General features: G+C 60.5%; 2 protein-coding genes and 1 long non-coding RNA gene across 8 annotated transcripts; 1 reads left to right on the top strand and 2 right to left on the bottom strand.

The window, feature by feature from the left end:
• Nucleotides 1-1129: 1129 nt before the first annotated feature.
• On the bottom strand, nucleotides 1130-6097 carry HCFC1R1 (host cell factor C1 regulator 1). 2 transcript variants are annotated; one of them, XM_050952428.1, is made up of 6 exons: nucleotides 6003-6097; nucleotides 4067-4296; nucleotides 3920-3982; nucleotides 1746-1916; nucleotides 1539-1649; nucleotides 1130-1452 (listed from the first exon to the last, which is right to left on the bottom strand). In XM_050952428.1, the coding sequence occupies exons 2-6, from the start codon at nucleotides 4207-4209 to the stop codon at nucleotides 1302-1304; spliced, it is 639 nt and encodes a 212-aa protein (XP_050808385.1). In that variant the 5' UTR covers nucleotides 4210-4296; nucleotides 6003-6097; the 3' UTR covers nucleotides 1130-1301. The 2 variants fall into 2 exon arrangements, with proteins under 2 accessions (XP_050808385.1, XP_050808384.1); XM_050952427.1 differs by having other exon boundaries at nucleotides 5977-6088.
• Nucleotides 6098-6224: 127 nt separating this feature from the next.
• THOC6 (THO complex subunit 6) lies at nucleotides 6225-13856 on the top strand. 3 transcript variants are annotated; one of them, XM_050952388.1, is made up of 13 exons: nucleotides 6225-6333; nucleotides 7312-7427; nucleotides 7509-7573; nucleotides 7969-8072; nucleotides 8259-8296; nucleotides 8364-8412; nucleotides 8500-8571; nucleotides 9951-10053; nucleotides 10310-10359; nucleotides 10735-10797; nucleotides 11172-11282; nucleotides 12700-12828; nucleotides 13092-13856. In XM_050952388.1, exons 1-13 carry the CDS (start codon nucleotides 6307-6309, stop codon nucleotides 13173-13175), a joined length of 1011 nt encoding a protein of 336 aa, XP_050808345.1. In that variant the 5' UTR covers nucleotides 6225-6306; the 3' UTR covers nucleotides 13176-13856. The 3 variants fall into 3 exon arrangements, with proteins under 3 accessions (XP_050808345.1, XP_050808346.1, XP_050808347.1); XM_050952389.1 differs by having other exon boundaries at nucleotides 6264-6370; XM_050952390.1 differs by lacking the exon at nucleotides 6225-6333 and adding an exon at nucleotides 6486-6504.
• Nucleotides 13857-20694: 6838 nt separating this feature from the next.
• On the bottom strand, nucleotides 20695-24793 carry LOC127050866 (uncharacterized). 3 transcript variants are annotated; one of them, XR_007774314.1, is made up of 5 exons: nucleotides 24080-24793; nucleotides 23762-23843; nucleotides 22383-22409; nucleotides 21167-21649; nucleotides 20695-20800 (listed from the first exon to the last, which is right to left on the bottom strand). It is a non-coding gene; the product is annotated as an uncharacterized LOC127050866 (long non-coding RNA). The 3 variants fall into 3 exon arrangements; XR_007774315.1 differs by having other exon boundaries at nucleotides 20742-21579; XR_007774313.1 differs by having other exon boundaries at nucleotides 20742-21649.
• Between the last annotated feature and the right edge of the window lie 920 nt (nucleotides 24794-25713).

A 25713-nucleotide genomic window follows, 5' to 3' on the forward strand; every position in this document is an offset into this window, starting at 1 on the left:
GTTGGGGGCGGTCACTGAGGCAGGGCACAGCACTGGGGGTGAATAGCAGGGGGGAGAACTCGCCGGTGGGGTCATTGAGGTAGGGCACAGCGCTGGGGGTGGATAGCAGGGGGGAGAACTCACTGGTGGGGTCACTGAGGTAGGGCACAGCGCGGGGGGTACATAGCAGGGGGGAGAACTTGCTGGGGGGGTGGGGTCACTGAGGCAGGGCACAGCGCGGGGGGTGCATAGCAGGGGGGAGAACTCGCTGTTGGGGGGGTCACTGAGGCAGGGCACAGCACTGGGGATGGATAGTGAGGGGGAGAACTCGCCGGTGAGGGGGGGGTCACTGAGGCAGGGCACAGCACTGGGGATGGATAGTGGGGGGGAGAACTCGCTGGTGAGGGGGGGGTCACTGAGGCAGGGCACAGCGCGGGGGGTGGATAGCGGGGGGGAGAACTTGCCTGCGGGGGGGAGGGAGGGTCACTGAGGCAGGGCACAGCACGGGGCGTGAATAGCGGGGGGAGAACTTGCTGGGGGGGTGGGGTCACTGAGGCAGGGCACAGCATGGGGGGTGGATAGCAGGGGGGAGAACTCGCTGTTGGGGGGATCACTGAGGCAGGGCACAGTGCGGGGTGTGGATAGCGGGGAGGAGAACTCGCCGGTGGGGGGGGGGGTCACTGAGGCAGGGCACAGTGCTGGGGGTGAATAGCAGGGGGGAGAACTCGCTGGTGGGGTGGTCACTGAGGCAGGGCACAGCGCTGGGGGTGGATAGGGGGGAGAAGTTGCTGGTGGGGGGTCACTGAGGCAGGGCACAGCGCTGGGGGTGGGACAGTGTGTGTAGAGTCTCTGGGGGCACCGCTATAGGGAAGCTCACAGCAGCAGGATGTGTCGTCACTGGCTGGGAGAGGGGACTATTCCGGGGGGGTTGTAAAGCCTTTTTGAGCGCCTCCCCTGCTTTGAACTCTCAGGCTGGGGAGAAACACCATGTCCCCACCCCCAGCCCAAGAACCGCCGTGGCTGGGAAATCTTCCAGGCCAAATGCAAACCAGGGGTGCGCAGTACCTCCAGCAGGGAGAGAGGGGACCTCGCCAAAGTCCCCCTCCGTGTGTGGGGGGCAGCCCCACAAACATTCCAAACCTCCCCAGCCTCAGAGCTCTGTCCTTTATTGACCCTCGGGGCAGCAGGAGAGACACAACGACCAATACGGTTTGTCTTGTGGGTGGCACTGCTGCGGGGAAGCTCGCAGCGTGGGGGACAGGGTCTGTCTGGGGTGAGTCATACCCAGCGTCTCTCCAGCTGGGACGGGGAATGGTCCGGCATCACAGCTCCATCTCCTCCGGCTGTGCCCCCTGGCCCAGGGCGAGCAGCGGGGGGGCAGCCAGGGGGCTGGGGGACAGCATAAGGGTCCGGATGGAGTGGGGTACCTGGCTCCCCGGGGGGGTCCACAGCACCAGCTCTGCAGAGGGGCTCCTGGGGCAGGGGAAGGAGACAGAGAGGCGTTAGATAATGCAATCCCATCCCGCCCCCCTCCAGCCCCTCCATGGGGCAATACTCACAGGTACTGCAGGGGGGTGCAGTCGGCCATGCTGAACTCCCCCTCCAGCACCACGCTGCCCCGCTCGGCCTCTGCCCCGCCGGCGTCCTCACTCCCTCCAGCCGCGGGCAGCCTGGGGGGGGAACACACAGCGCTGAGATGCAGCCACCTCTGGGGTGACTCCCCCGCTCCCTATGGCCCAATGCGCCCGCACCCCCGCCCCGGGTACCTCTGCTCCGGCTGTGGGCAGCGGGCGTAATCCTGTGCCCAGGCAGGGTCGGGCGCCGGACCCCGGGTGGGCAACCCGTTGCCGCTGTAGACGTGGTCGTTCTCCAAGCTCAGAGTGTTGAAACGAGCCGCCATCTTCTCCTCCGACAGGAACTGCTTTGGGCCGGGCTGCCTGTGGCAGGCGGGGAGGGAAAGGGCAGCTCCCAGAATGCACTGCGCTCGCTTGCTCCAAGCTAGGGGGGCTCCTGGGCTGCAGGGGCCAAGATGGGACTTCCCAGCATGCATTGCGCAGTCATGCCAAGCCTTGGGCTCCTGAGCGCCCATGTAACCAGTCCGGCCAAGCCGGAGAGCTCCCAGAAGCCATTGCAGCACCTCACGCCAAGCCCAGGGTGTCACCTGGCAGCTGTGTTCTTGGGGAACCCGGGTGGGGCCCAGCCTGCCTGACTCCCGAGAGACCCCAGCCTCTACTGGAACCAAATCTGCATCAGAAAAAGACGCACAAAATGGACTGCTAAGGCCGTGGGAGAACCCCCTAAACCCTGGGATAAGGGGGACAGGATTAAGGAAACTCCCCTGGCTGCATCTGCATGGAAGACGGGCCAAGGAGCCAGCGCCGGTAGCACACGGACTGGAGAGCAGAGAACCGCAGGGAAGTCTGGGCCCAGGAAGGCAGGGAAGCAGTGCAGGAGGGGGATCTCTGCTCCAGATGTTAATGAACCCGCCTGCGCGCACGCACCCACCCACCCCAGTAGTGATCAGAGCAATTCGAGTGATGAATCCTTGACTGGGGTCCAAACGAGCGCTGCTCCCTAATGGCACAGGGAGCTCCCGGGAAGGAACATCACCCGCAGCTGGGCATGAGCGGCTGGGATCTTTGGGATCCTCCCTCGAGCCACCAGTTTACGCCTAAACAAATCTCGTGTTCCCCCGCGAGCCATTCTTGTGTCTCTCCAAAACCCCTCTCCGCGCTCTGGTCAGTGCTCTGATGCCTGGATCTAAACTCTGCCTCAGTTCCCCTGCTGGGGGCTCTGCCTGGCTCCAGCACGCTGGAGCCTCCACTACCACCCCCACCCGGGACCCCCGATGGAGTCAAGCTTCGCGGAGTGGTGAGAACCCAGCTCGTGCTAGGTGTAGCTGTCTGCCCATGACCTGTGGGATCAGTTATTGTTTTCTAAACCTGACTTTTATAACCAAATGTAAGTCTCGGAGGGGAGCCGGGTTAGTCTGTATCCACAAAAAAGAGGAGTCTGGTGGCACCTTAAAGACTAGCTGATTTACAGGGGCAGAAGCTTTCGTGGGTAAAACCCCACTTCTTCAGATGAAGTGGGGTTTTACCCACGAAAGCTTCTACCCAAAAAAATCGGTTAGTCTTTAAGATGCCAGCGGACTCCTTGTTGTTTTAATCAAATTTAAGGTCGATTTAATATTATCACTGTTTTGTTTGGCTCCCCCGTGGTTATTACCTGGCAATAAATAACGTTCATGGTTAAGCTGGTTGCTTCTCTCTCCCTCTCTGTCTCCCCATTGGGGGTGTTTTTTGGCTTCCCCATTCGCTCTGCAGCAATGCTGCTTGTACCTAAGCTAAAGGCCCCTGCTGTGCCCCCAAATCCTGTGGGGTTTGCTCAGCCAGTGGGTTATGACCAGAACAACTGTGATGTGTGTGTAAGACCCCAGCCCTGGGGATAGCCCCATTGGGAGGGGATTGCAGCAGGGAGAAGCAGTGCCCCGTAGGAGAGCACAAGGGACACAGTCAGCACAGACCCACCCCCAGAAGAGTGACCCTAATAAATAAGCGCACTCCAAAGCAACCGGCAAAGCTGGCAAGGGGTCTCCTGGGCTGCACTGCACCTAGTGACACGAGGCCAGGAACCTCCCAGAATGCACTGCACTGAGTTACACCAAGAGAGGGGACTCCCAGCATGAACTGCCCCCAGTCCTGCCAAGCCCCGGGACTCTCAGCATGCACTGCCCCCAATCATACCAACCGGGGGAGCTCTCAGGAAGTCCCACCCTCGGTCTTGACAACTAGGGATCACCCAGCATGCACTGCGGCCAGGCTGTGGTGAGGAGCCAGGTGGGATTTAACCAGGAAGGGGATGAAGGCCAATATAGGGGGGAACCCCCAGGCCTCCCCCATTATAGGGGGGAACTCCCATGTCACCCCACCCCACTCACTGCTCCTCCTTCTCCAGGCGGCGTTTGAGGGCCAGTGATGCCACGTGGGGCGGCTGGTGGGTGCTGAAACAGGAGGAGAGAGTTAAAATCGGGGTCCCAGCTCCCCGTCCCAGTTCTTTCAGTCCCAGCAGCTCCCCGTATGCTCACCATGGCAGTGCTGTGCCCGTGAAGCTGACCAGCCCCTGATTCCGAGCGGCCCAGGGCATCCTGCAGGGCACCTCCTGTCTCCAGTCAGGGGTCGGGGCCGTGCAGCGGGGGGAGCCTAGCCACGGGCGGCGACTCCAGCCCATGTCCCCCCCAGGAAAGGGCAGCGCCAGGGCTCGAGGTCACCGCCACCCCCAGCTGCCAGGGTGGGGGACCCATCCACAGGTCATCGCCTGGGGAGACAAGGGAGAGAAAGTTACACGCGCAGCAACCCCGCCGATGGGGCTCACTGGGCCCTGCGCAGCTCCCAAGGTGCACGGCTGACAGATGGACCGAGCTGCTGGGCTCCCAGCATGCATTGCACCAGGTCATGTCAAGGTGAGGGACTCCCTGGATGCACCGGGCTGGGGGTGGGGGTCACGCCAAGCCATGAGGCTCCCAGGACGCACTGGGTTGGGTCATGCCAGGCCGAGGGGTTCCCAAGACACACTGGGGTGGGTCACGCCAGGCTGAGGGGCTCCCAGGACGCACTGGGGTGGGTCACGCCAGGCTGAGGGGCTCCCAGGATGCACTGGGGTGGGTCATGCCAGGCCGAAGGGTCCCCAGGATGCACTGGGGTGGGTCACGCCAGGCCGAGGGGCTCCCAGGATGCACTCGGGCGGCTCACGCCAAGCCGTGGGGCTCCCAGGATGCACTGGGGCAGGTCACACCAGGCCGAGAGGCTCCCAGGATGCACTGGGGCAGCTCACGCCAAGCCGTGGGGCTCCCAGGATGCACTGGGGTGGGTCACGCCAAGCCGTGGGGCTCCCAGGATGCACTGGGGCGGGTCACGCCAGGCTTAGAGGCTCCCAGGATGCACTGGGGCAGCTCATGCCAAACTGTGGGCCTCCCAGGGTGCACTGTGGCGGGTCATGCCAAGCCACGGGGCTCCCAGGATGCACTGGGGCGGGTCACGCCAAGCCATGGGGCTCCCAGGATGCACTGGGGCAGGTCACGCCAGGCCGAGAGGCTCCCAGGATGCACTGGGGCAGCTCACGCCAAGCCGTGGGGCTCCCAGGATGCACTGGGGTGGGTCACGCCAAGCCGTGGGGCTCCCAGAATGCACTGGGGCAGCTCACGCCAAGCCATGGGGCTCCCAGGATGCACTGGGGTGGGTCACGCCAGGCTGAGAGGCTCCCAGGATGCACTGGGGCAGCTCACGCCAAACTGTGGGCCTCCCAGGATGCACTGGGGCGGGTCACGCCAAACTGAGGGGCTCCTAGGATGCGCTGGGGTGGGTCATGCCAGGCCGAAAGGTTCCCAGGATGCACTGGGGTGGGTCACGCCAGGCCGAGGGGCTCCCAGGACGCACTGGGGCGGGTCACACCGGGCTGAGGGGCTCCCAGGATTCACTGGGGCAGCTCACGCCAAACTGTGGGCCTCCCAGGATGCACTGGGGAGGGTCACGCCAAGCCATGGGGCTCCCAGGATGCACTGGGGAGGGTCACGCCAAGCCATGGGGCTCCCAGGATGCACTGGGGAGGGTCACGCCAAGCCGTGGGGCTCCCAGAATGCACTGGGGAGGGTCACGCCAAGCCGTGGGGCTCCCAGAATGCACTGGGGAGGGTCACGCCAAGCCGTGGGGCTCCCAGGATGCACTGGGGAGGGTCACGCCAAGCCGTGGGGCTCCCAGGATGCATTGCACCCAAGCACAACCCCATGAAAAGATGGGGCGGGCACTACAGAGGGGGCGTGGCTAGAAGCAGGGGGCGGGGCTGCAGTTCAGAGGTCACGCCACAGGCCGGAGTGGGGCCCGCGCGCATGCGCAGCGCGACGCCGGGTGTGGCGGTTGCCGCCTGGGCGCGCGGGTTAGACCGTTCGTCTCGCGCCGCGGGCAGCGGTTGGGCGGTGCTCGACGCATGCGCGGTACGCACGTGGCGGAGATTTTTTTCGCACCTACCGGGGTCCTTTTTCTTGCTCCCCGTCCCCCCCACCTCAGCGTCCGTTGGATCCTCCTCCGCGGGCTTCCGGGGGGGATGCGTGCGCAGCTTCCCCCGTCACGTGACGGGAGCGGGCTAATGGACTGCGGCGCCGCGGGGCCTGCCGGGAACTGAAGTCCTTGGGCTTCTGCTGGGAACAGCCCATCCGGTGCGTGGGGACTCCACTTCCCATCGGGTCCCGCGCGCGCTCGCTGCCCCAGCCTCCCCGGGCGGGGCCGCGTTGCCTGCTGGGAGCTGTAGTCCTCGGCCGGAAGGTGCGGGTGGATGACGTCAGAGGAGCGCGACGAGGAGGCACGTTGTGTGAGAAGGCTGCATGGTACCTCGGGAGGTAACTGGAGCCGCGGCGCGGGCAGGGGACGCGGGGGCGGCACCCAGCATGCACCGGGCGGGGGGCTCCCGGCATGCACCGGGCAGGGACCTGGTGTAGGCTGGGAGCTCCCCGGGTTGGCGCCGCCCGCCCCGGTGCATGCCGGGAGCCCCCCGGGTTGGCGCGACCCGGCCCGGTGCATGCCGGGAGCCCCCCGGGTTGGCGTGACCCGGCCCGGTGCATGCCGGGAGCTCCCCTGCGTTGGCGTGACCCGGCCCGGTGCATGCTGGGAGCCCCCCTGCGTTGGCGCCACCCGGCCCGGTGCATGCCGGGAGCCCCTCTGGGGTGGCGTGACCCGGCCCGGTGCATGCCGGGAGCTCCCCTGCGTTGGTGCGACCCGGCCCGGTGCATGCCGGGAGCCCCCCGGGTTGGCGCGACCCGGCCCGGTGCGTGCCGGGAGCCCCCCGGGTTTGGCGCGACCCGGCCCGGTGCGTGCCGGGAGCCCCCCGGGTTGGCGCGACCCGGCCCGGTGCGTGCCGGGAGCCCCCCGGGTTGGCGCGACCCGGCCCGGTGCGTGCCGGGAGCCCCCCGGGTTGGCGCGACCCGGCCCGGTGCGTGCCGGGAGCCCCCCGGGTTGGCGCGACCCGGCCCGGTGCGTGCCGGGAGCCCCCCGGGTTGGCGCGACCCGGCCCGGTGCGTGCCGGGAGCCCCCCGGGTTGGCGCGACCCGGCCCGGTGCGTGCCGGGAGCCCCCCGGGTTGGCGCGACCCGGCCCGGTGCGTGCCGGGAGCCCCCCGGGTTGGCGCGACCCGGCCCGGTGCGTGCCGGGAGCCCCCCGGGTTGGCGCGACCCGGCCCGGTGAGTGCCGGGAGCCCCCCGGGTTGGCGCGACCCGGCCCGGTGAATGCCGGGAGCGTGTATCCCAGTACTTAATCTCCTAACCCGCACTCCATTCTGCCCCCAGATGGACGCCCAGCGTGCGCTGGAGCTGCTGCACATGACCATCTTCTCCCAGAGCGTCTCGCCCTGTGGCAAGTACCTGGCAGCTGGGAACAACTATGGGGAGATCGCCATCTTCAGGTAACCCCCACCCTGCCCCACATCGCCCTCTGCCCCCTCGGGGCTGCTCCCGCCCTCTCACCACCCTCTGCTCCCCCACAGCCTCTCGGCAGCGCTGAGCTCTGAAGCCAAGGAGGAGAGCAAGAAGCCGGTGGTGTCCTTCACAGGTAGGTGCCTGACGGGCACGGGAGTGAGGAGTGATGGGGGATTCCCAGCATGCGTTTGGGCCACTCACACCAACCTGGAAGGAGCCCGGGCTGCTTCATGCCTGGTCACAGCAACCTGAGTAGCTCCCAGAATGCAATGTGCCTAGTCACACCAAACCAGAGGGCTCCCAGCATGCATTGTGCCTGGTCACACCAACCTGGGGAGCTCCCAGAATGCACTACATCCAGTCACACCAAACCAGAGGGCTCCCAGCATGCATTGTGCCTGGTCATGCCAACATGGGTAGCTCCTAGAATGCACTGCACCTAGTCATGCCAAGGAGCTCCCATCATTCACCGAATCCAGCTGCCCTGCCCGTCCCCCAGCACTGACGCCGCCTCGCTGCCCTCCGCAGCCCACGATGGCCCGGTCTACGCCATGGTATCCACCGAGCGGCAGCTGCTCAGCTCCGGCAACGGCGAGCTCAGGGCCTGGAACTGGAGCGACATCGTCAAGAAGGTGAGATGTGCCGCTCCCCTCCCCTCATGTCCTGGGCTCCTGGGTCCCTGCTGACACCCCCTCCCCTGCCCCGGGCTCCTGGGTCCCTGCTGACACCCCCTCCCCTGCCCCGGGCTCCTGGGTCTCTGCTGATGCCCCTGCCCCGGGCTCCTGGGTTCTTCCTAACGCTGCGTCTCCGCCTGGCAGGGGTGCAAGGAAGCCTGGAGCCGCAGACCCCCGTACAGGTGAGCCCCCCTGTCCCCTGTCCCCACCCCCTTTGCTCTCACACTCCTCCTCTCTCTCCTGTGCCAGGAGTAGCCTGGAGGTGCCCGAGATCAACAGCCTTCAGATGAACCCCAAGGTGAGCCGCCTTGCATTGTGGGAAGGGGGGTGCCCCTCTGTCCCCCAGCTCCCCCTCACCCGCTGTCTCTCTACCCTTCCCCCGCAGGATAACAGCATCCTGCTGGCCGGGGGCGACTGCTCCGTGCACGCCATGGACCTGGAGTCCGGCACCTTCACCGTGAGTGTGGGGTGGGGGGCACCATGGAGCTGGGGGGACCACGGGAGCCTGTGGCTGCAGCGACGGGCCACCAGGGGGAGCCCCCTTCGGTCACTGCTGGGGAAATGTGCAGGGTCGCACTGAAACGGGAGGGTAGCGTCTGTCTGTCCCTGTTCACCCCCGTCTGTCTGTCCTTGTCTGTGTGCCTGTCTTCCTGTCTGTCTGTCCCCGTCCACCCCTGTCTGTCGGTCAGTCTGCGTCTGTCTGTGCCCATCTTCCCGTCTGTCTGTCCCCGTCTGTCTATCCTCGTCTGTCTGTCTGTCCTCATCCACCCCTGTCTGTCCATCTCTCCGTCGCCGTCCACCCCCATCTGTCTGTCCCCGTTCTCTTGTCTGTCTGTCCCCATCCACCCCCGTCTGTCCATCTCTCCATCGCCATCAGCCGTCTGTCTGTCGGTCTGTCCCCGTCTGTCTGTGCCCATCTTTCCGTCTGTCTGTCCCCGTCTGTCTGTCCTCGTCTGTCTGTCCCTGTCCACCCCGTCTGTTGGTCTGTCCTCATCTGTCTGTCCCCGTCTGTGTGTGCCTGTCCTCCCGTCTGTCAGTCCCCATCCACCCTGTCTGTTGGTCTGTCCACGTCTGTCTGTGCCCGTCTGTGTGTGCCCATCTTCCTGTCTGTCTGTCCCCATCCTCCCGTCTGTCTGTCCCCGTCCGTCCGTCCTCGTCCACCCTTGTCTGTCGGTCTGTCCCCGTCCCCGTCCTCCCGTCTGTCTGTCCCCGTCCTCCCGTCTGTCTGTCCCCGTCCACCACCGTCTGTCTGTGCCATCTGTGTGTGCCCATCTTCCCGTCTGTTTGTCCCTGTCTGTCTGTCCCCGTCCTCCCATCTATCTGTCCCCATCTGTCTGTCCCCGTCCACCCCGTCTGTCGGTCTGTCCCCAGCTGTCTGTGCCCATCTTCCCGGCTGTCTGTCCTTGTCTGTCTGTCTCCGTCCTCCCGTCTGTCTGTCCCCATCTGTATGTGCCCATCTTCCCGTCTGTTTGTCCCTGTCTGTCTGTCCGTCCCTGTCCTCCCATCTGTCTTTCCCCATCTGTCTGTCCCTGTCCACCCCTGTCTGTCAGTCTGTCCCCAGCTGTCTGTGCCCATCTTCCTATCTGTCTGTCCTCATCTGTCTGTCCCCGTCCTCCCGTCTATCTGTCCCCATTTGTCTGTCTCCGTCCACTTCTGTCTGTCGGTCTGTCCCCGTCTGTCTGTGCCCGTCTGTGTCTGCCCATCCTCCCGTCTATCTCCCCGTCTGTCTGTCTCCGTCCACCCTTGTCTGTCTGTCTGTCCGTTCCCTTCTCTGTGTCCCCATCCCCCCCCCGTCTGCCTGTCCCCCTGTGCCCACTCTCTCTCCCTGTCTCCCAGCACGAGTTCCGGGGGCACAGCGACTACGTGCACTGCCTGGCGCTGCGGGACCAGTCCCAGGAGTGTCTGTCGGGCAGCGAGGATGGCACCGTGCGCATGTGGGGTGAGGAGCCGCCGTCGTGACACCTCTGCTTCATCCTGAGCTCTAGGGCGGGTCTGTGGGCTGGGGCAGGGGGTGACTTGGAGCCTGGGGCCCTCTCCATGTCCTCTGGGATGGCGGGGGGGTGTCCATGTGCCCCCCTGCCACAGGCTGAGCGGTGATAATGGCCCATCCCGCCGCTGTCTCTCTGCCGGGGGATGGTGATGACTTTGGGGGTGAGGGAGGCCTGCCCCCCCTCACACCGAGTTCTCTGTTGCAGATCTACGCACTGGGGCGCAGGTCCATCTCATCGAAGTGCACAAATACGAGGTAACAACAGCTCCCCCCGCCTGTTCTAACCACCAGAGCCAACTTCCCTCCCAGAGCCAGGGAGAGAACCCAGGAGTCCTGGCTCCCAGAGCCCCTGCTCTAACCCACCAAACCCCACTCCCCTCCCAGAGCCGGGGAGAGAACCCAGGAGTGCACCCAACCCCCCCTGCTCTGACCACCAGACCCCACTCCCCTCCCAAAGCTGGGGAGAGAACCCAGGAGTCCTGGCTCCCAGCCCCCCTGCTCTAACCACCAGAACCCATTCCCCTCCCAGAGCTAGGGAGAGAACCCAGGAGTCCTGGCTCCCAGCCCCCTGCTCTGACCCAGCAGACCCCACTGCTCCCCCATTAACGGTCCCTCCTTCCCCTGCCCCAGGAATGCAGCCGGCCCCAGCACGGGAAGTGGATCCGTTGCCTGGCGACAGACTGTGACTGGATGGTGCGTGAGTTCCCAACAGGGGGCGCTGGGGGCTCTGGTTGCACCTGGGTGGTAAAGTCACCACCTTCCCAGTCGCGCGAGGCCGGGGGGGCTGCGGGGACGGGACGGGCCCAGTCGCGTGAGGCCGGGGGGGCTGCAGGGCCGCACTGGGCCCCGTCGTGCGAGGCTGGGGGGCTGCGGGGATGGGACAGACCCATTCGCGTGAGGCCAGGGGGGCTGCTAGGCCCAGTCGTGCGAGGCCGGGGGGTTCCTAGGGTGCACTGGGCCTGGTAGCAGTTTCCCCCTGGCTGCGAGGGGTTGGCCTGAGATGCAGAGGCTCATGGGATACAGGCTGTGGGGGTCTCTGCGATGTCTGACCCTGTCTCTTCCCCCAGGTGTGCGGAGGGGGCCCGGCACTCACCCTCTGGCACCTGCGCTCCGTGACCCCCACCACGGTCTTCCCCCTGCCCCACTGCCAGCAGCACGTCATGTTCTACCAGGACCTGGTGAGTGCCCCCCGCCCTGCGCCCCCCACACTGCGCCAGCCCCGAGCTTGTCCGTGCCTCCTCCTCCTCCCCGCTGGCCAGTCCCCCAGCCGGCCCGCGCCGGGTGGGCAGGCGTGGGGCCTCTTCTTTCCCCTGGGGGGCGTTCATTCCTCCCTTCCTTCCTTCGTTCTCTTCCCCTGTGTCATTTGTTCTTCTTATTGCCCTGCGGGTTCGTTCACGTTTTTCATTGACTTACTCGTTTGTTCTCCTCCCTGGTTCATTCATTCTCCCCCTTGGTTCATTCTTTTTACTGATTCATTCCCGCATTTTCTACTTTCATTCTGTTCCCCGATTCATTCATTGTTTGATTCATTCTTTCTAGTATTCATTCGTTCTCCTTCCCGGTTCATTCATCCTTTCTTTCTATTTCTCCATTTGGGCCATTTTCATTCTTTCTTCATTCTTTCTTTCTCTTATTGTTCATTCCTCATTGGGGTTCTTTGTTCGTTTGTTCTTTTCCCGTTTGTTTTCATTTTTCTTTGCGTTCTTTCTTGCCTTCTTCCTTCCTCCTTCCCTCTGGGGCACCTGCCATTGGTCGCCATTGTTCTTTTCTTCTTCTTTTTCGTTCATTCGTTCTCTTGCCCCATTAGTTCCCACCTTTGTTCTGTTTTTCCTCCATTCATTCTCTTTTTCCGTGGTTTTATTTCACTTTTTTCCCATTCATTCTGTTCTCCTGTTGGTTTGTTCATTTGTTCTTTTTTCATTGTTTTCTTTCTGTTACCCTCTTCCTCCCTTCTTTGTCCTGCCCTCTTCATTCGTTCTCTTCCCTGGCGTGTTCATCTGTTCGCTTTTTTAATCATCCCTTTGTTCTAGCCCAGTGGGGCTCAGACGTTTGCACTGGTGACCCCCTTTCACTAACAGGCCTCTGAGCGCGACCCCGTTATACGTTAAAAATGCTCTTGTATATTTAACACCACTATAAATGCTGGAGGCAATGTGGGGTTTGGGGTGGAGGCTGGCAGCTCTCAACACCCCATGTAATAACCTCGCGACTTGAGGGGTCCCGACCCCCAGTTTGAGACCCCCTGGTCTAGCCCTTGGTTCCTTCTTTTTTGTTCTGTCCCCCAGGTCATTTTTTCACTCGTTCTTTTTTCTTTCCGTCTCTCTCTCGTTTCTTCATTTGATTTCTGAGGTTCTTTTCCTCCATCCCTGTCCAGCCGTTCTGTTCTGCTGTTCAGCTCGTCGTTCGTTTCCATTTGTTCGTTCACGTCGGCTCCTTTTCTCGTCTGGCCCGTTCCCCCTACGTATGATTGTTCTTTGTAATGCTCTCTCCATTCAGTCTAGTCCCCTCTTTTCTTCCCATCCCCCCGCTCGTTCATTCCCTCCGTTATCTCCCGGGGGCTCTCACTAACCCCCCTGCCCCGTCTCTGCTCCCTAGATCCTCTCGGCAGGGCACAGCCCGGCCATCAACCACCTGCAGATCAGCGGGGAAGTCAGGGCTCAGATCCCCTGCACGCCCCGCTCCGTCCACTCGCTCTGCGTCAACGAGCGCTCCCCTGAGCACAAGGTAGGGGGCGCCCCACCCGCGCGGGGGGCTGGGAGTGACATGGCTCGGGGGGAGGGGCTGAGAGTGGGGGCGGGGCTGGGATTGGAGTGATTGGAAGGTACTTAACTGCGGGGACTTGGAGTGGAGTCAGGCACCTAGCTGAGAGGAGGGGGAGGGCAGGGGGCTGGGAAAGGGGGCTCTGGGGCAGGGACTAATCCAGCCCAATGGGGTCCCCGGGATCCTGGCCCCACTGATTCCCCACTCCCCATTGGTCTGACCCCCAGGTGCTGACGGCCGCCGGGAGCAGCCACAAAGTCGACGTCTTCACCAACTTCAGCTACCGGGCGTTTTCCCTCTGCTTCGCGTAGCGCCCCCCCCAGCACCCCCCAATCCCCTCCCCTGATCCCCTCCCCCACCCCAATCCCACACCCCTTCAGCTACCGGGCATTTTCCCTCTGCTTCGCGTAGCGCCCCCCCAGCGCCCCCCAATCCCCTCCCCCGGTCCCCTCCCCCACCCCAATCCCACACCCCTTCAGCTACCGGGCGTTTTCCCTCTGCTTCGCGTAGCGCCCCCCCAGCGCCCCCCGATCCCCTCCTCTGATCCCCTCCCCCACCCCAATCCCACACCCCTTCAACTACCGGGCGTTTTCCCTCTGCTTCGCGTAGCGCCCCCCCAGCGCCCCCCGATCCCCTCCTCTGATCCCCTCCCCCACCCCAATCCCACACCCCTTCAGCTACAGGGCGTTTTCCCTCTGCTTCGCGTAGCGCCCCCCCAGCGCCCCCCGATCCCCTCCCCTGATCCCCTCCCCTACCTCTAATCCCACACCCCTTCAGCTACCGGGCATTTTCCCTCTGCTTCGCGTAGCGCCCCCCCAGCACCCCCCAATCCCCTCCCCTGATCCCCTCCCCCACCCCAATCCCACACCCCTTCAGCTACCGGGCATTTTCCCTCTGCTTCGCGTAGCGCCCCCCCAGCACCCCCCGATCCCCTCCCCTGATCCCCTCCCCCACCCCAATCCCACACCCCTTCAGCTACCGGGCATTTTCCCTCTGCTTCGCGTAGCGCCCCCCCAGCGCCCCCCAATCCCCTCCCCCACCCCAATCCCACACCCCTTCAGCTACTGGGCATTTTCCCTCTGCTTCGCGTAGCGCCCCCCCCAGCGCCCCCCGATCCCCTCCCCTGATCCCCTCCCCCACCCCAATCCCACACCCCTTCAGCTACCGGGCATTTTCCCTCTGCTTCGCGTAGCGCCCCCCCCAGCGCCCCCCAATCCCCTCCCCCACCCCAATCCCACACCCCTTCAGCTACTGGGCATTTTCCCTCTGCTTCGCGTAGCGCCCCCCCAGCGCCCCCCGATCCCCTCCCCTGATCCCCTCCCCCACCCCAATCCCACACCCCTTCAGCTACTGGGCGTTTTCCCTCTGCTTCGCGTAGCGCCCCCCCCAGCGCCCCCCCAGCGCCCCCCAATCCCCTCCCCTGGTCCCCTCCCCCACCCCAATCCCACACCCCTTCAGCTACCGGGCGTTTTCCCTCTACTTCGCATAGGGCCCCCCAGTGCCCCCCGATCTCCTTCTCTGATCCCCTCCCTCACCCCTAATCCCCCACCCCTTCAGATACCGGGCGTTTTTCCTCTGCTTCGCGTAGCGCCCCCCGATTCCCTCCCCAACCCCAGTCCCACACCCCTTCTGCTTTGCGTAGCGCCCCCCAGCCCCCCGATCCCCTCCCCTAATCCTCTCCCCCACCCCTTCAGATACCGGGCGTTTTCCCTCTGCTTCGCATAGCGCTCCCCAGCCCCTCGATCCCTTCCCCCACCCCCGATCCCCCCCCTTCCACTCCAGAGCCCCCCCAGGCACCTTTCCCTGCTCACTTTTGGTTTTTTCTCTTCTGTTTATTTTATTAATAAAATCCGGGTGACCTCCCCGCCCCCACCCGTCTCTGTGCCCCGGGGGTTCCTGCTGCTCAGGAGTTTGGCGGGGAGATCTGGAGCGGGGAGGGGGAGGTGCACGGAGCAGTCGCCCCACAGATCTGGGGGTGCACCGAGGCGGCGTTTGACCTGGAGGGCAGGAATGTGTTTAGCCAACCTGTGTTACCCAGAGCCGTGAGGAGCCGGGGCGGAGAACCCCAGCTGGACCCCTCGCGTGGGCCATGCAGCCGGCTCCGCCTCCGGCCTCGCTGACTGCACCCAGCTCTGGTGTGCGGCCTGCTGCCGGTTTCGTCACAGCTCGCGGTACAGCACCTCCGCCTCCGCCCAGGCCGCCGGGCTCGGGGCTCTCTCTGCCCGGTAACCGGCCCTGGGCAACTGCGACTGGGGGACCTGGCTCCACGCTCATCCCCGGGTCGCTCGCAGCTGGTGTGAGTGACTCAGCGGGGACCCCGCGAGGGGAATGGGGGTGACACTGGTGATCGCGGGGGGAGCCTGCCTGGATCAGAGAAGGAGCCCTGGGGGTCCCGATCCCGGCGAGCCTGGGGCTACGCGCAGCAGGAGACGCTGGAGCTGAGTCTGAACGTGGGAGGTACCGTAAAGGGTGTGACAGCGGGGAACTGCCCCAGGGGAGCCAGGCAGCAAATCCTCCGTCTAAGAGGCAACCCCCCCTTGCTCCAACAGCCCCCACTCCCCTCCCAGAGCTGGGGAGAGAACCCAGGAGTCCTGGCTCCCAGCCCCCTCTGCTCTGACCCACCAGCTCCCACTCCCCTCCCGGAGCTGGGGAGAGAACCCAGGAGTCCTGGCTCCCAGCCCCACCTGCTCTAACCACCAGCCCTCCCCTCCCGGAGCTGGGGAGAGAACCCAGGAGTCCTGGCTCCCAGCCCCACCTGCTCTAACCACCAGCCCTCCCCCCCCCCTCCCCTCCCGGAGCTGGGGAGAGAACCCAGGAGTCCTGGCTCCCAGCCCCCCCTGCTCTGACCCACCAGCCCCCCCTCCCCTCCTAGAGCTGGGGAGAGAACCCAGGAGTCCTGGCTCCCAGCCCCCCCTGCTCTAACCACCAGCCTCCCCTCCCCTCCTAGAGCTGGGGAGAGAACCCAGGAGTCCTGACTCCCAGCCCCCCCTGCTCTAACCACCAGCCCCCCCTCCCCTCCCAGAGCTAGGCAGAGAACCCAGGAGTCCTGGCTCCCAGCCCCCCCTCCCCTCCCAGAGCTGGGCAGAGAACCCAGGAGTCCTGGCTCCCAGCCCCCCCTGCTCTAACCTACCAGCTCCCACTCCCCTCCCAGAGCTGGGCAGAGAACCCAGGAGTCCTGGCTCCCAGCCCCCCCTGCTCTAACCACCAGCCCCCCGTCCCCTCCCAGAGCTGGGGAGAGAACCCAGGAGTCCTGGCTCACAGCCCCCCCTGCTCTGACCCACCAGCTCCCACTCCCCTCCCAGAGCCGGGGACAGAACCCAGGAGTCCTGGCTCCCAGCCCCCCCTGCTCTAACCACCAGCCCCCTGTCCCCTCCCAGAGCTGGGCAGAGAACCCAGGAGTCCTGGCTCACAGCCCCCCCTGCTCTGACCCACCAGCTCCCACTCCCCTCCCAGAGCTGGGGACAGAACCCAGGAGTCCTGGCTCCCAGCCCCCCCTGCTCTAACCACCAGCCCCCCGTCCCCTCCCAGAGCTGGGGAGAGAACCCAGGAGTCCTGGCTCCCAGCCCCTTTGACTGTCACCAGCTGAGGGTCTGGCCCCCTTTGCTCAGACGTTCTCAATCTCACAGGTAACCCAAAGGTGGGGGGCAGTTTTCTCCTTTGTGCCCCATGGGGCTGGGAAACTTCTCCCAGTTCCAGGCCTGGGTCCCTCCATGCTGGTTCCTTGCCCGGCCTCATGGGACCTGTTCCATGGCAGCAGGTCCCGTGTCCACAGGGACGAGCCGGGCCCAGTCCCGGCCGCCAGGATTCACACGACTGGGCTCACTCCCCCGGGCCAGGGCTGGACCTGGGATCTGTTTCTGCTCTTCCACCCACCTGCTGGGTGACCTAGGGCGAGTCGCTTCATGGCAGTGTGCCTCAGTTTCCCCGTCTGGCCAGTGGGGCTAATGACGGGGCTGGGAAGGGTGGTGGCAGAGCCGGGGTGGGTCCTGCCCGGGCTGCAGCGCTACGTACCCACGAGCTGGGCTCTTCTATTTAACATTTACGTTGTGGTGGGGGCCTAGGGGCCAACCTGGCAAAGGAGGGGCTTGGTTTGCGTGAATCCATTTTCCGGGGGGAAGGATCAGAACGGAGGTTTCCCAGCCGCTTGCTGCCTGGTTCCCAGTTTGTGCCGGTCGGGGACAAGTTCCCGACTGTGGGAAACGGGGAGGGGAAATGGCCCTCCCCCCCCTTGTCCGGCTGGCCGAGGCAGCAAGAGGCTGTGAAAAGTGGGGCTTGGCCCCCGTCTGGGTGTGAGACGTGGCTTCCCCTGACCTGCGCAGGGCTTGGGCCAGTGGCCAACAGAGGAACTTGGTTTTTTAAAAGAAAATTTAAAATGTTATGAGGGTTTAAATAGCCCCATGCGATCCCCCCTCCCCCGCCGTTGGGGTCTCGGGGGGGGGGATATTTCGGGGCCTGTGTGGAAGAGGATTTTGCAGTAGGTCAAACCCCAAAACCTGTGGCCAGGGAGCTGAAAGCCGGGGGCCCGGCTGTGGGGGGTGCGTTCTCCAGCAACTGTATCGGTGACCCAAACATCACAGCCCAGGGAGGTGAGGCCAACGCCTCCGGGATGGGTGGGACTGAGCCAACCCTCCAGGCAGCCTGGCAAAATCCACAGCCACCTTTCAGGGCTTTGGCTCGTGCAAGCTCAATGATTGCCACGCCCCGGATTAACGAGGGAGCCTAATTATTCTTTTGGCTTGTGCAACGTGGGGACCTGGGCAGCTCACACTGGGAATGCCAAGGGCAGGGCAGGCTGCAGCAGGGAGAGCAGATCCTCCCAAGGCTGGTGGGTAACACTGAAGTGAAACTCCCCCACCCGTTACACCTGGTGCTCCCTGATCCCCCCCCCAACTGGTTACTGCAGGGGTTCTCACTTGTGTCCTGGTGACCCTGTCACACAGCAAACCTCCGAGTGCGAGCCCCATTATACATTAAAAACCCCTTTTCATATATTTAACGCCATTCTAAATGCTGGAGGCAAAGCGGGGTTTGGGGTGGAGGCTGACAGCTCGTGACGCCCCTCCCCCGTAATAACCTCGCGACCCCCTGAGAGGTCCCAGCCCCCAGTTTGAGACACCCTGAGTTATTGAGAAGCTGAAAAAAGCAATCACCCCCGCCCTTTACTGCATTCCAGTTCTCTGGTCCCAGGCAGCACCAGGGCCAGTCCAGGGAGAAGTTATCTAAACACTCTGCTCATTCTACAAAATGTTCTTCCAACCCCAAAGGGTGAGGCACGTTGCCAGGTCAATAGTAGTTTGGATTTTATGCAAAATCCCGCACTGCTGGCCAATCCTTCAGCATCTAAAACTAACGGTTTTGTAGGAAAGAACAAGAGGAGAGTGGCTCAGTGCAAATGAACGCAGACGTCAGAGTCCAGAGATCAGGTTCTTAGCAGCGCTGGGGAAGTTGAAAATCCCTCTGGAGTCACCCACGGCTGGGCTGGGCCAGTCCGTCCCTTGCTCAGAGCTTCATTGGCAGAGCAGTGACTCCGGAGGTGGGAAGCAGGATTGAGACCAACTGGAGCTGATGCAGCTGCCATGTCCTTTGCCATGTGGCTCGTCCGTCCTCTGTCCCAAACACACAGCGCGTGGGCCTGGAGATGCTCTTGGAGTCTCCTGTCCACGGGCCTAGCCCTACATGGCTTCTGCAAGCGCCTTCATTGTCCAGCTGATGGCCTTTGACTGGCTGGTGCTGCTGGCAATCTGTCAGGGGGGGTCCCCAGATCTACCCCCCCTGCACACACACCTGTAACTCACCATACAAAGATGATAAACAACATCATCCTCCTTGGCCAATCATGACGTTTTCACTGACCCTGCACGTGGTGTCTCTGCTCAGAGTCATCGCAATGATACATATTGGCATTAATAACACCATAAAGTGTGTCCCATGTGCCATGCAGCGGCCCAGCTTGTTTAACGATCTCTTAGCGCCGTGCAGGAGAACAGCGATGATGAGCCAGCGGAACTCACTGCTACAGGATGTCGCGGCAGCCGAGGGGGTCAGAAAACCAGTGGAGGTTTATAGGGATTATGGGAACATCCCGACTTCTGTTAGGAGCAAAATGGCCTGAGAGCTCCCAGTCTTCATGCTTCAGGGCTGTAAAGCCACCTTTGCCTATTGGTGGTCAGGAAGAAATGTCCAGTAAGGGTGAGTTATTCTCTTACTGGCCTCGAGGGTGTTGCTGAAGCAGCTGGCGACAATAAGTGACCGAGCTGGAGGGACCCATCCCCGTCTCTGGGACAGTGGCAATTTCTATCTTTCCTTGGCCCACAGACAAGGGAAGTCCCCGGGAGGGGCAGAGCTAAATATGCCAAGCGGTGGCCATCGGACGAGGCGCCCTGGGATGCCACGGAGCTGGCAGCTCACAGGATCTTGAGGGACTGCGTGTTGCCCCCCCTTGTCGTGCCAGCAGGGGTCGAAGATGGGGTAGACGGGCTTGTTGTCGAAGCATGTGTGGAAAGTGTGGATGTGGGTCAGTGTGTTGGGGTGATCAGCGTTGTAGAAAGAGACCACCCCATCCGTGTAGTCCAGGTGGACCCCTATGGTCTCAGGGTGGGGATGGATATCCAGGGAACATGGATTAGTGACAAATATCCAGTACTTCTTCCAGGCCTTCTGCTGGTCGTAGCCAATCACCCAGTAGCCCTCGGTGCAGACCTTGCGAGGGGGCCATGGCCACCACTTCACGCTGATCAACCTCTCCTGCCTCCTGGCTCGGTCCGAGACGACTCCCAGGTTCCAGCGCCGCTTCCAGCCCACGGACACCTCCCAGTAGTGCTGCCCCGTGCTGAAGCTCTGCTTGGCCACCACGCAGTTCGCCGTGTCGAATCGCCTTGGGCTGCAGTCGACAAACCTCCCTTGACTGACGCATGTCACCTCCTTCCCGTCCTTCGAGATCACCAGGTTAGGGTGAGCCGTGTCCCGGTGCAGGGATAAAACTTCCTTCCCTAGAAAGTGAAAAGGGACAGAGGCTCAGGACTCCTGGGTTCTCTCCCCGGCTCTGGGAGGGGAGTGGGGGCTGGTGGGTGGGAGCAAGGGGGGCTGGGATCCAGGACTCCTGGGTTCTCTCCCCGGCTCTGGGAGGGTAGGGGGGGTCTGATGGGTGAGAGTGGGGGGGTGGGAGGCAGGACTCCTGGGTTCTCTCCCTGGCTCTGGTAGGGGAGGAGGGGCTGGAATCCAGGACTCCTGGGTTCTCTCCCGGCTCTGGGAGGGGAGGGGGGCCTGGTGGGTTAGAGCAGGTGAGGCTGGGAGCCAGGACTCCTGGGTTCTAGGCACAGATCCCAAGGCCAGATGTCTGGAGTGTGCTCTTGGGCAGAATGGGCACAGCTACCAAAATTCTCCCAATAAAAGCATCTGGGGCACAGGGGCACCTGAGATGGAGAACCCAGAGCGAAACAGTTGGAAGAAGAAACACACAGCTCTAAGCACTAGACCCCACACCCCTCCCAGAGCTGGGGAGAGAACCCAGGAGTCCTGGCTCCCAGCCCCCACTGCTCTAACCCACCAGACCCCACTTCCCTCCCAGAGCCAGGGAGAGAACACAGGAGTCCTGGCTCCCAGCCCCGCCCCTGCTCTAACCACTAGACCCCATTCCCCTCCCAGAGCTGCAATAAAATCCAGCTGTCTCTGCCCTCCCTCCCCTGCTGCTCTAACCCACTAGATATTTCTCCTCTCTACCTGTGGCTGCTCCTATCACTCATTCCCCACCCCCTCCCACTCTGCCCTCTCTGTCTGAATTACCTTCAGGTGGTAGGAGGTCAGGACTTTGCCATACCACAGCCTCCACTTCTCCATGTTGATTTGCTTCAGCAGCTGCAGCGCCTCCCGCCTCCAGCCAGCACCATCGAGGTCAATGTCCCTGAGGAGTCGGGTCTCAGCCAGAGAGTAAGTGAGCCTGGGATGGGGTGGGGGAAATGGGGCAGGGCTGAATGGGAGTACGAGGTCAGACAGACCCCCTCATCCCAGTCCTGCACCAGGGTGTGTGTGTGTCCCTGTGCCCCCTGCTGGTGGGGATGGCCCCTGCTGTGTGTGTGTGTGTGTGTGTGTGTGTGTGTGTGTGTGTGTGTGTGTGTGTGTGTGTGTGTGTGTGTGTGTGTGTGTGTGTGTGTGTGTGTGTCCCTGTCCTTGCACCCCCTGCTGCTGGGGATTCATGCTGTTCTCTGTGTGTGTGTCTTTGCCCCTCCGTGCTAGCAGGGATGAGCCCCCCTCTGTGTGTGTTTTTGTTGACTTCTGCTAGAACAAATGAGATTTGCATTTTTACCTCCAATACAGATTCTTGGCCATCAGATCAGTCCCAGTTCTGTAAATCTCCATGATATTCCAGGTGGGTTTGATCTGCTCAGTGCCCTGCTCCCGGTCCCACCAGTCGGAGAGCCACCTGAGATCCTGCTGCAGCCAATCCATGGACATGTCCACTTTATTCCGGATGGTGGGCACCAGGGCCGGCTCCAGGCCCCAGCGGGATGCCTGCGGGAGGTCCACCGGAGCCGCGGGACTGGCGAGCAGCAGAGCGCCCCCTGCGGCGTGCTGCCATGCTTGGGGCGGCGAAATGGCTAGAGCTGGCCCTGGTGGGCACCAGGTCTATAGACACAGCTTGGCCGTCCACCTCTGCACTGAGCTGCACGGCTGGACTAATTGGTGTAATACCCACAGTGTTCTCCAGTCTAACGTTGCCTTGGAGAGGGCAAGACAGAGGAGTGGGAGTCAAAAGTCAACAGCTGACAGAGGTCAAAGCTTTGCAGATCTGAGATGATGGAAGAGCAAAGGTCAAGGGAATGAGGGCCAAGATCCCAGGAGCTCTGGGAGGGGAGTGGGATCAAATGGCCTAGAGTGGGGGGTGGGCTGGGAATCAAGACTCCTGGGTTCTCTCTCAGCTCTGGGAGGGGAGTGGGGTCTAGTGGCGAGAGTAGTGGGGGCTGCCAGCCAGCATTCCTGGCTTCTATTTCTGTGTCTCTGTGACATTGTGTAACTAATTTCATCTCCATGGGCATGGGCACGTGGTGAGTTAGCGGAAGAACTGAGACTAGAAACCAGGAATCCTGACTCCCTAACCCCTAACTCTGGGAACTCCATTGTGCAAGAGAGATCATGAAGGAACAGTGAAAAATTTCTCACCACACAGCTCCACTGGTGCCCCTTAATCCTCACCTCCAGCCCTGGGCTTCTCCCTTTATGCCCCCCAGCTCTGCCAATGCCCTGACCCACAGACCCTGCTATCACAGCTGTGGGCTTCCCCAACACACAGCTCTGCTTGTGCCCCTCAACCCCAACCAGCAGCCCCTACTGTCACAGCCAGGGGCTCTCCCACCCCCTACAGCTCTTCTCAATCCCCTCAAACCCAACCCACAACCCCCTTTTCAACGTATTTACTATTTTACCCTAAGCAACTTAACAGTTTTCCCTTCTGTATTTCCCTCGTGCTTGTGCTTATAACTCCTCCACTTAGAGAGTCCCTTAATGTATATAATTTTACTTACTAATTCCAGTAGCAGGGTTTCTTTGCTCTAAAAAAAGAGAAGAGGCAAGAAAAGCACTAGTTAAAATCTGTGACACTTCATTTCTTGTACAGAAGGCTGATCACAAAGGTAAAACTGGAAGAAAATGATGAGATTCCTGCAGGGTTGGAAAAAGTCAGATTTCTTTGTGTCTATATTAATCAAGTCTTTCAGCCAGCCCACAGTAACAGATACGGGTTGTCTTAAGTGCTGAAATCAACACACGCCGGAAATACGATCAGTTAATCCTGTTCCACACTCAACAGTTCCACTGTTTACTTCATTTATGGGGAGGATTTTTATCCCAGTATAGGAAAATCCTTACAACCCCCTGCTAGCATGAATGCTGTTATACTGATATTAAAGGGCTGTCGCGTTTGGCAAGGAATTGACTGGAGCAACAGCAACACAACCCAGGTTGAAATGAGATTAAGAACATTCTCAGGACATGGATATAAAAACACAACGTTTACCCAGTGCAAATTGGTGTTATGCCCTTTACCACGGTCACAAGGGTGCACCTCTTTGGCAAACTCCTTGGGAAGTTAAAGAATGAATTAACAGCAGGTGGCAAAAAGAGAAACCTGAAAAATATTCCTCAATAGAACTGCTGGGGTTTACGTCGCCATAGTTATGGCACTCGTGGTACGGAGGAGTATTCAGACCCCTCAGTGTCGTAGCTATGTACCTAACTTTTATGTGTAGACGAGGTCGTAAAGAGCTCACTCTGTTTTACTTTATCAAAAAAAAAGATTAAGAGGTGACTTGATTACAGTGTATAAGGATCTTCATGGAGAGAAAATCCCAGCTACTAACAGGCTCTTTAATGTAGCAGATAGGGTCGCTAGGTGTCCGGTTTACCTCCTGCCACCACATAAATCTATTGTGCTGGAGGCATCCACTCATCCCACCTCACCTCTAGGACTCCAGTGCCCTGGGAGCCTCTAACCCCTCCCCTGAAGATTTCAGTGCACTGGGAGCATCTACCCCCTTCCACGATTCCAGTGCACTGTATCTACCCACCCCCATGATCCCAGTGCACTGGGAGCACATCCACCTTGAAGATCCCAACTCCAAGCACATTGCTTCTCGATAAGTTTATGTATAGTTTGTTTATGTATAATGTATAGTTTGTTATGTTTGGTGTGTGTGTATATACATACATATATATATATATATATATATATATATATATATATATATATATATATATATATATATATATATAAAAGTTAATAGAAAAAACCCAAGAAAATAAAACAAACCAAAACAAACACTCTATGTCAGTGTTTATCATCTTCCTGACCAGCCTTAATTAACTAATGCAGTAATAATGAATTAATATTCCCAAAGAAACTTACCTTCAGTCAGAGCTTTCTGGACACACTCCCACAATTCTGTCATTACACTATATGGACTAACGCTATTCTTCCAAAGCTGTAGCTGAAAAGGGGTGAAATACGACATCTTTAGACACTTTAATCCAAATCAAGAGGAAGCTGCAGGTTGGGACTGAGTGGTACCAACAGAGCTGTGGTGGAAAGCCCTGGGCTGGGCTAGCAGAGGGCTGCAGATCAGGATTGAGGGGCACTGGCAGACCTGAGGGGCTGAAGCGGGGGAAGAGCCCAAAGCTGGGCTAACAAAGAGTGACTTTTTGAATGCCCTATGATCTCACTCACCTGCTGGTCATTTATTGTTTTTATGTCTTCCTCTGTGAGATCCACGTCTCCAGTCTTCCTCTCCAAGAGATCTCTTATTATCAGTTTGTTATAATCCACCACCACCTTGTTCCCTCAGCGGTACACTGGCACCCCGTGCTTCAAGCTCTCCCAGACAGGCAGAAGACTTTTTGGGGTGTATAGTTTGCTGTACAGGCTGCCCACAAGGATCAGGTTCGTGTTGTACTAGATGGGGACCAGGAAGTCATAGTCCCTGCTGCTGGACTCTGTCCGGACGTGGAGGTCCTGGGCTTGGCTGCCCACCAGGATGGCTTCCCCCGTGAACAGCTGCACATTCCACTCATGCAGCCGAGCCATAATCCTGCTGACCAGAGCTTGCACCAGCTGGCACTCCCGCTCCCTTCTCTGGTGTTCCCTTTGCTCGGGATACACATGGTTCCCCAAGAAGCATTTCAGGAACTCCTGGACAAGTGTATGAAAGTCAGCCTGTTCCTCTTCCCTTTCCCTTGGCACCTCTGCCTCACTCTGGTACTTGCCAGCCATCCCTGCAAGGCACAGATGACTCTTGGCAGGGCTGAGCCCTCCTCAGTCACTCGGAAAACTCTAGTAGTTCAGCTCGGCACTTCCTGTAAAAGGCACCTCCTGTCCTGCCAATAGCTCAGCCACATGGGGGAAGGGGGTGTTGTTTGCAGAGGGAATCCGCCGGTTATCTGCCAGAGAGACCTTTGGCATCTGACTTACTGGAAATGACACCATCACAATAATCAAATAGCAAACGCACGAGTCATTAGGAGACAAATTCCATTTCTTTCAGACTCACAGGGACCCTTGTGATCATCTGCTGAAATGTCCTGTATAACACAGGCCAGTGGACTGCCCTGAATTAATTTCTGTTTGCACTAAACCCCAGTTCATACTGGCAGGCTGGCTGCAGCGGCTCAAGAGCATGAGTACCAACCTCAGGGCAGACTGCTAAGAAGCAGGGTACAAACCAAAAATTGGATGTGAATTCTATACTTAGATTTCACCAACTAGTTATCAAGTGTAAACTCCTCTGGCACGATACCAGCCTTAACACAGAGTGACGGATGGTCCCCTGGGATACTCTGATCTATCTTGCATCTACACACGCCTGCCTTTGTGATAGATGGTCCTTTACACCAAAAATCAAACAATATTCAGATTCCTCCCGAGCCCAAAGGACCAATCACTTACCCCAGGTCAATTACACCCTTGATCTTATACCAAAGAGAACCCGCTTGTAGCAAATCCTATAATAAATTATCTAAAGATTTACTAACTAAGAAAAAGAAATGAGAAGTTATTTACAAGGTTAAGGCAGGTAACATATACACACAAATGAGTTACAGCCTTAGGTTCCAAAAGATGATAGAAGTTTCTATAATCAGCAAACTCTATACATCCTTTAGGACTAGCCCTGGCCACGCACTGGGGATCTTTTGCTTATGCTTAGTGACCCTGGCCCCTCAGTGACCAGGCAGCAAAAAGACAGTTTCTTCCTGTCAGGGATTTCTATTCCCTTCCTCCCAGCGTTCAGGCTGATGGGATGAGTTCATGTACAGGTCTTCCCTTCATTGGGTGGGGTGGAATGCAATTAACAAAATCTTTGTTCT

Source organism: Gopherus flavomarginatus, chromosome 5 (assembly GCF_025201925.1).
Source record: "Gopherus flavomarginatus isolate rGopFla2 chromosome 5, rGopFla2.mat.asm, whole genome shotgun sequence".
NCBI classification, from domain to species: domain Eukaryota; kingdom Metazoa; phylum Chordata; order Testudines; family Testudinidae; genus Gopherus; species Gopherus flavomarginatus.

Bases quoted from the DNA above. Each gene is read 5' to 3' on its own strand.
- HCFC1R1 (XM_050952428.1), bottom strand. From the start codon at position 4,209: ATGGGCTGGAGTCGCCGCCCGTGGCTAGGCTCCCCCCGCTGCACGGCC. The intron at 1,917-3,919 runs GTGAGTGGGGTG...CGCCTGCCACAG, and splicing joins CGCCTGGAGAAGGAGGAGCA to GCAGCCCGGCCCAAAGCAGT. The intron at 1,453-1,538 runs GTGAGTATTGCC...CCCCTGCCCCAG, and splicing joins TGCACCCCCCTGCAGTACCT to GAGCCCCTCTGCAGAGCTGG.
- THOC6 (XM_050952388.1), top strand. From the start codon at position 6,307: ATGACGTCAGAGGAGCGCGACGAGGAG. The intron at 8,413-8,499 runs GTGAGCCGCCTT...CTTCCCCCGCAG, and splicing joins GCCTTCAGATGAACCCCAAG to GATAACAGCATCCTGCTGGC. The intron at 8,572-9,950 runs GTGAGTGTGGGG...CCTGTCTCCCAG, and splicing joins TGGAGTCCGGCACCTTCACC to CACGAGTTCCGGGGGCACAG.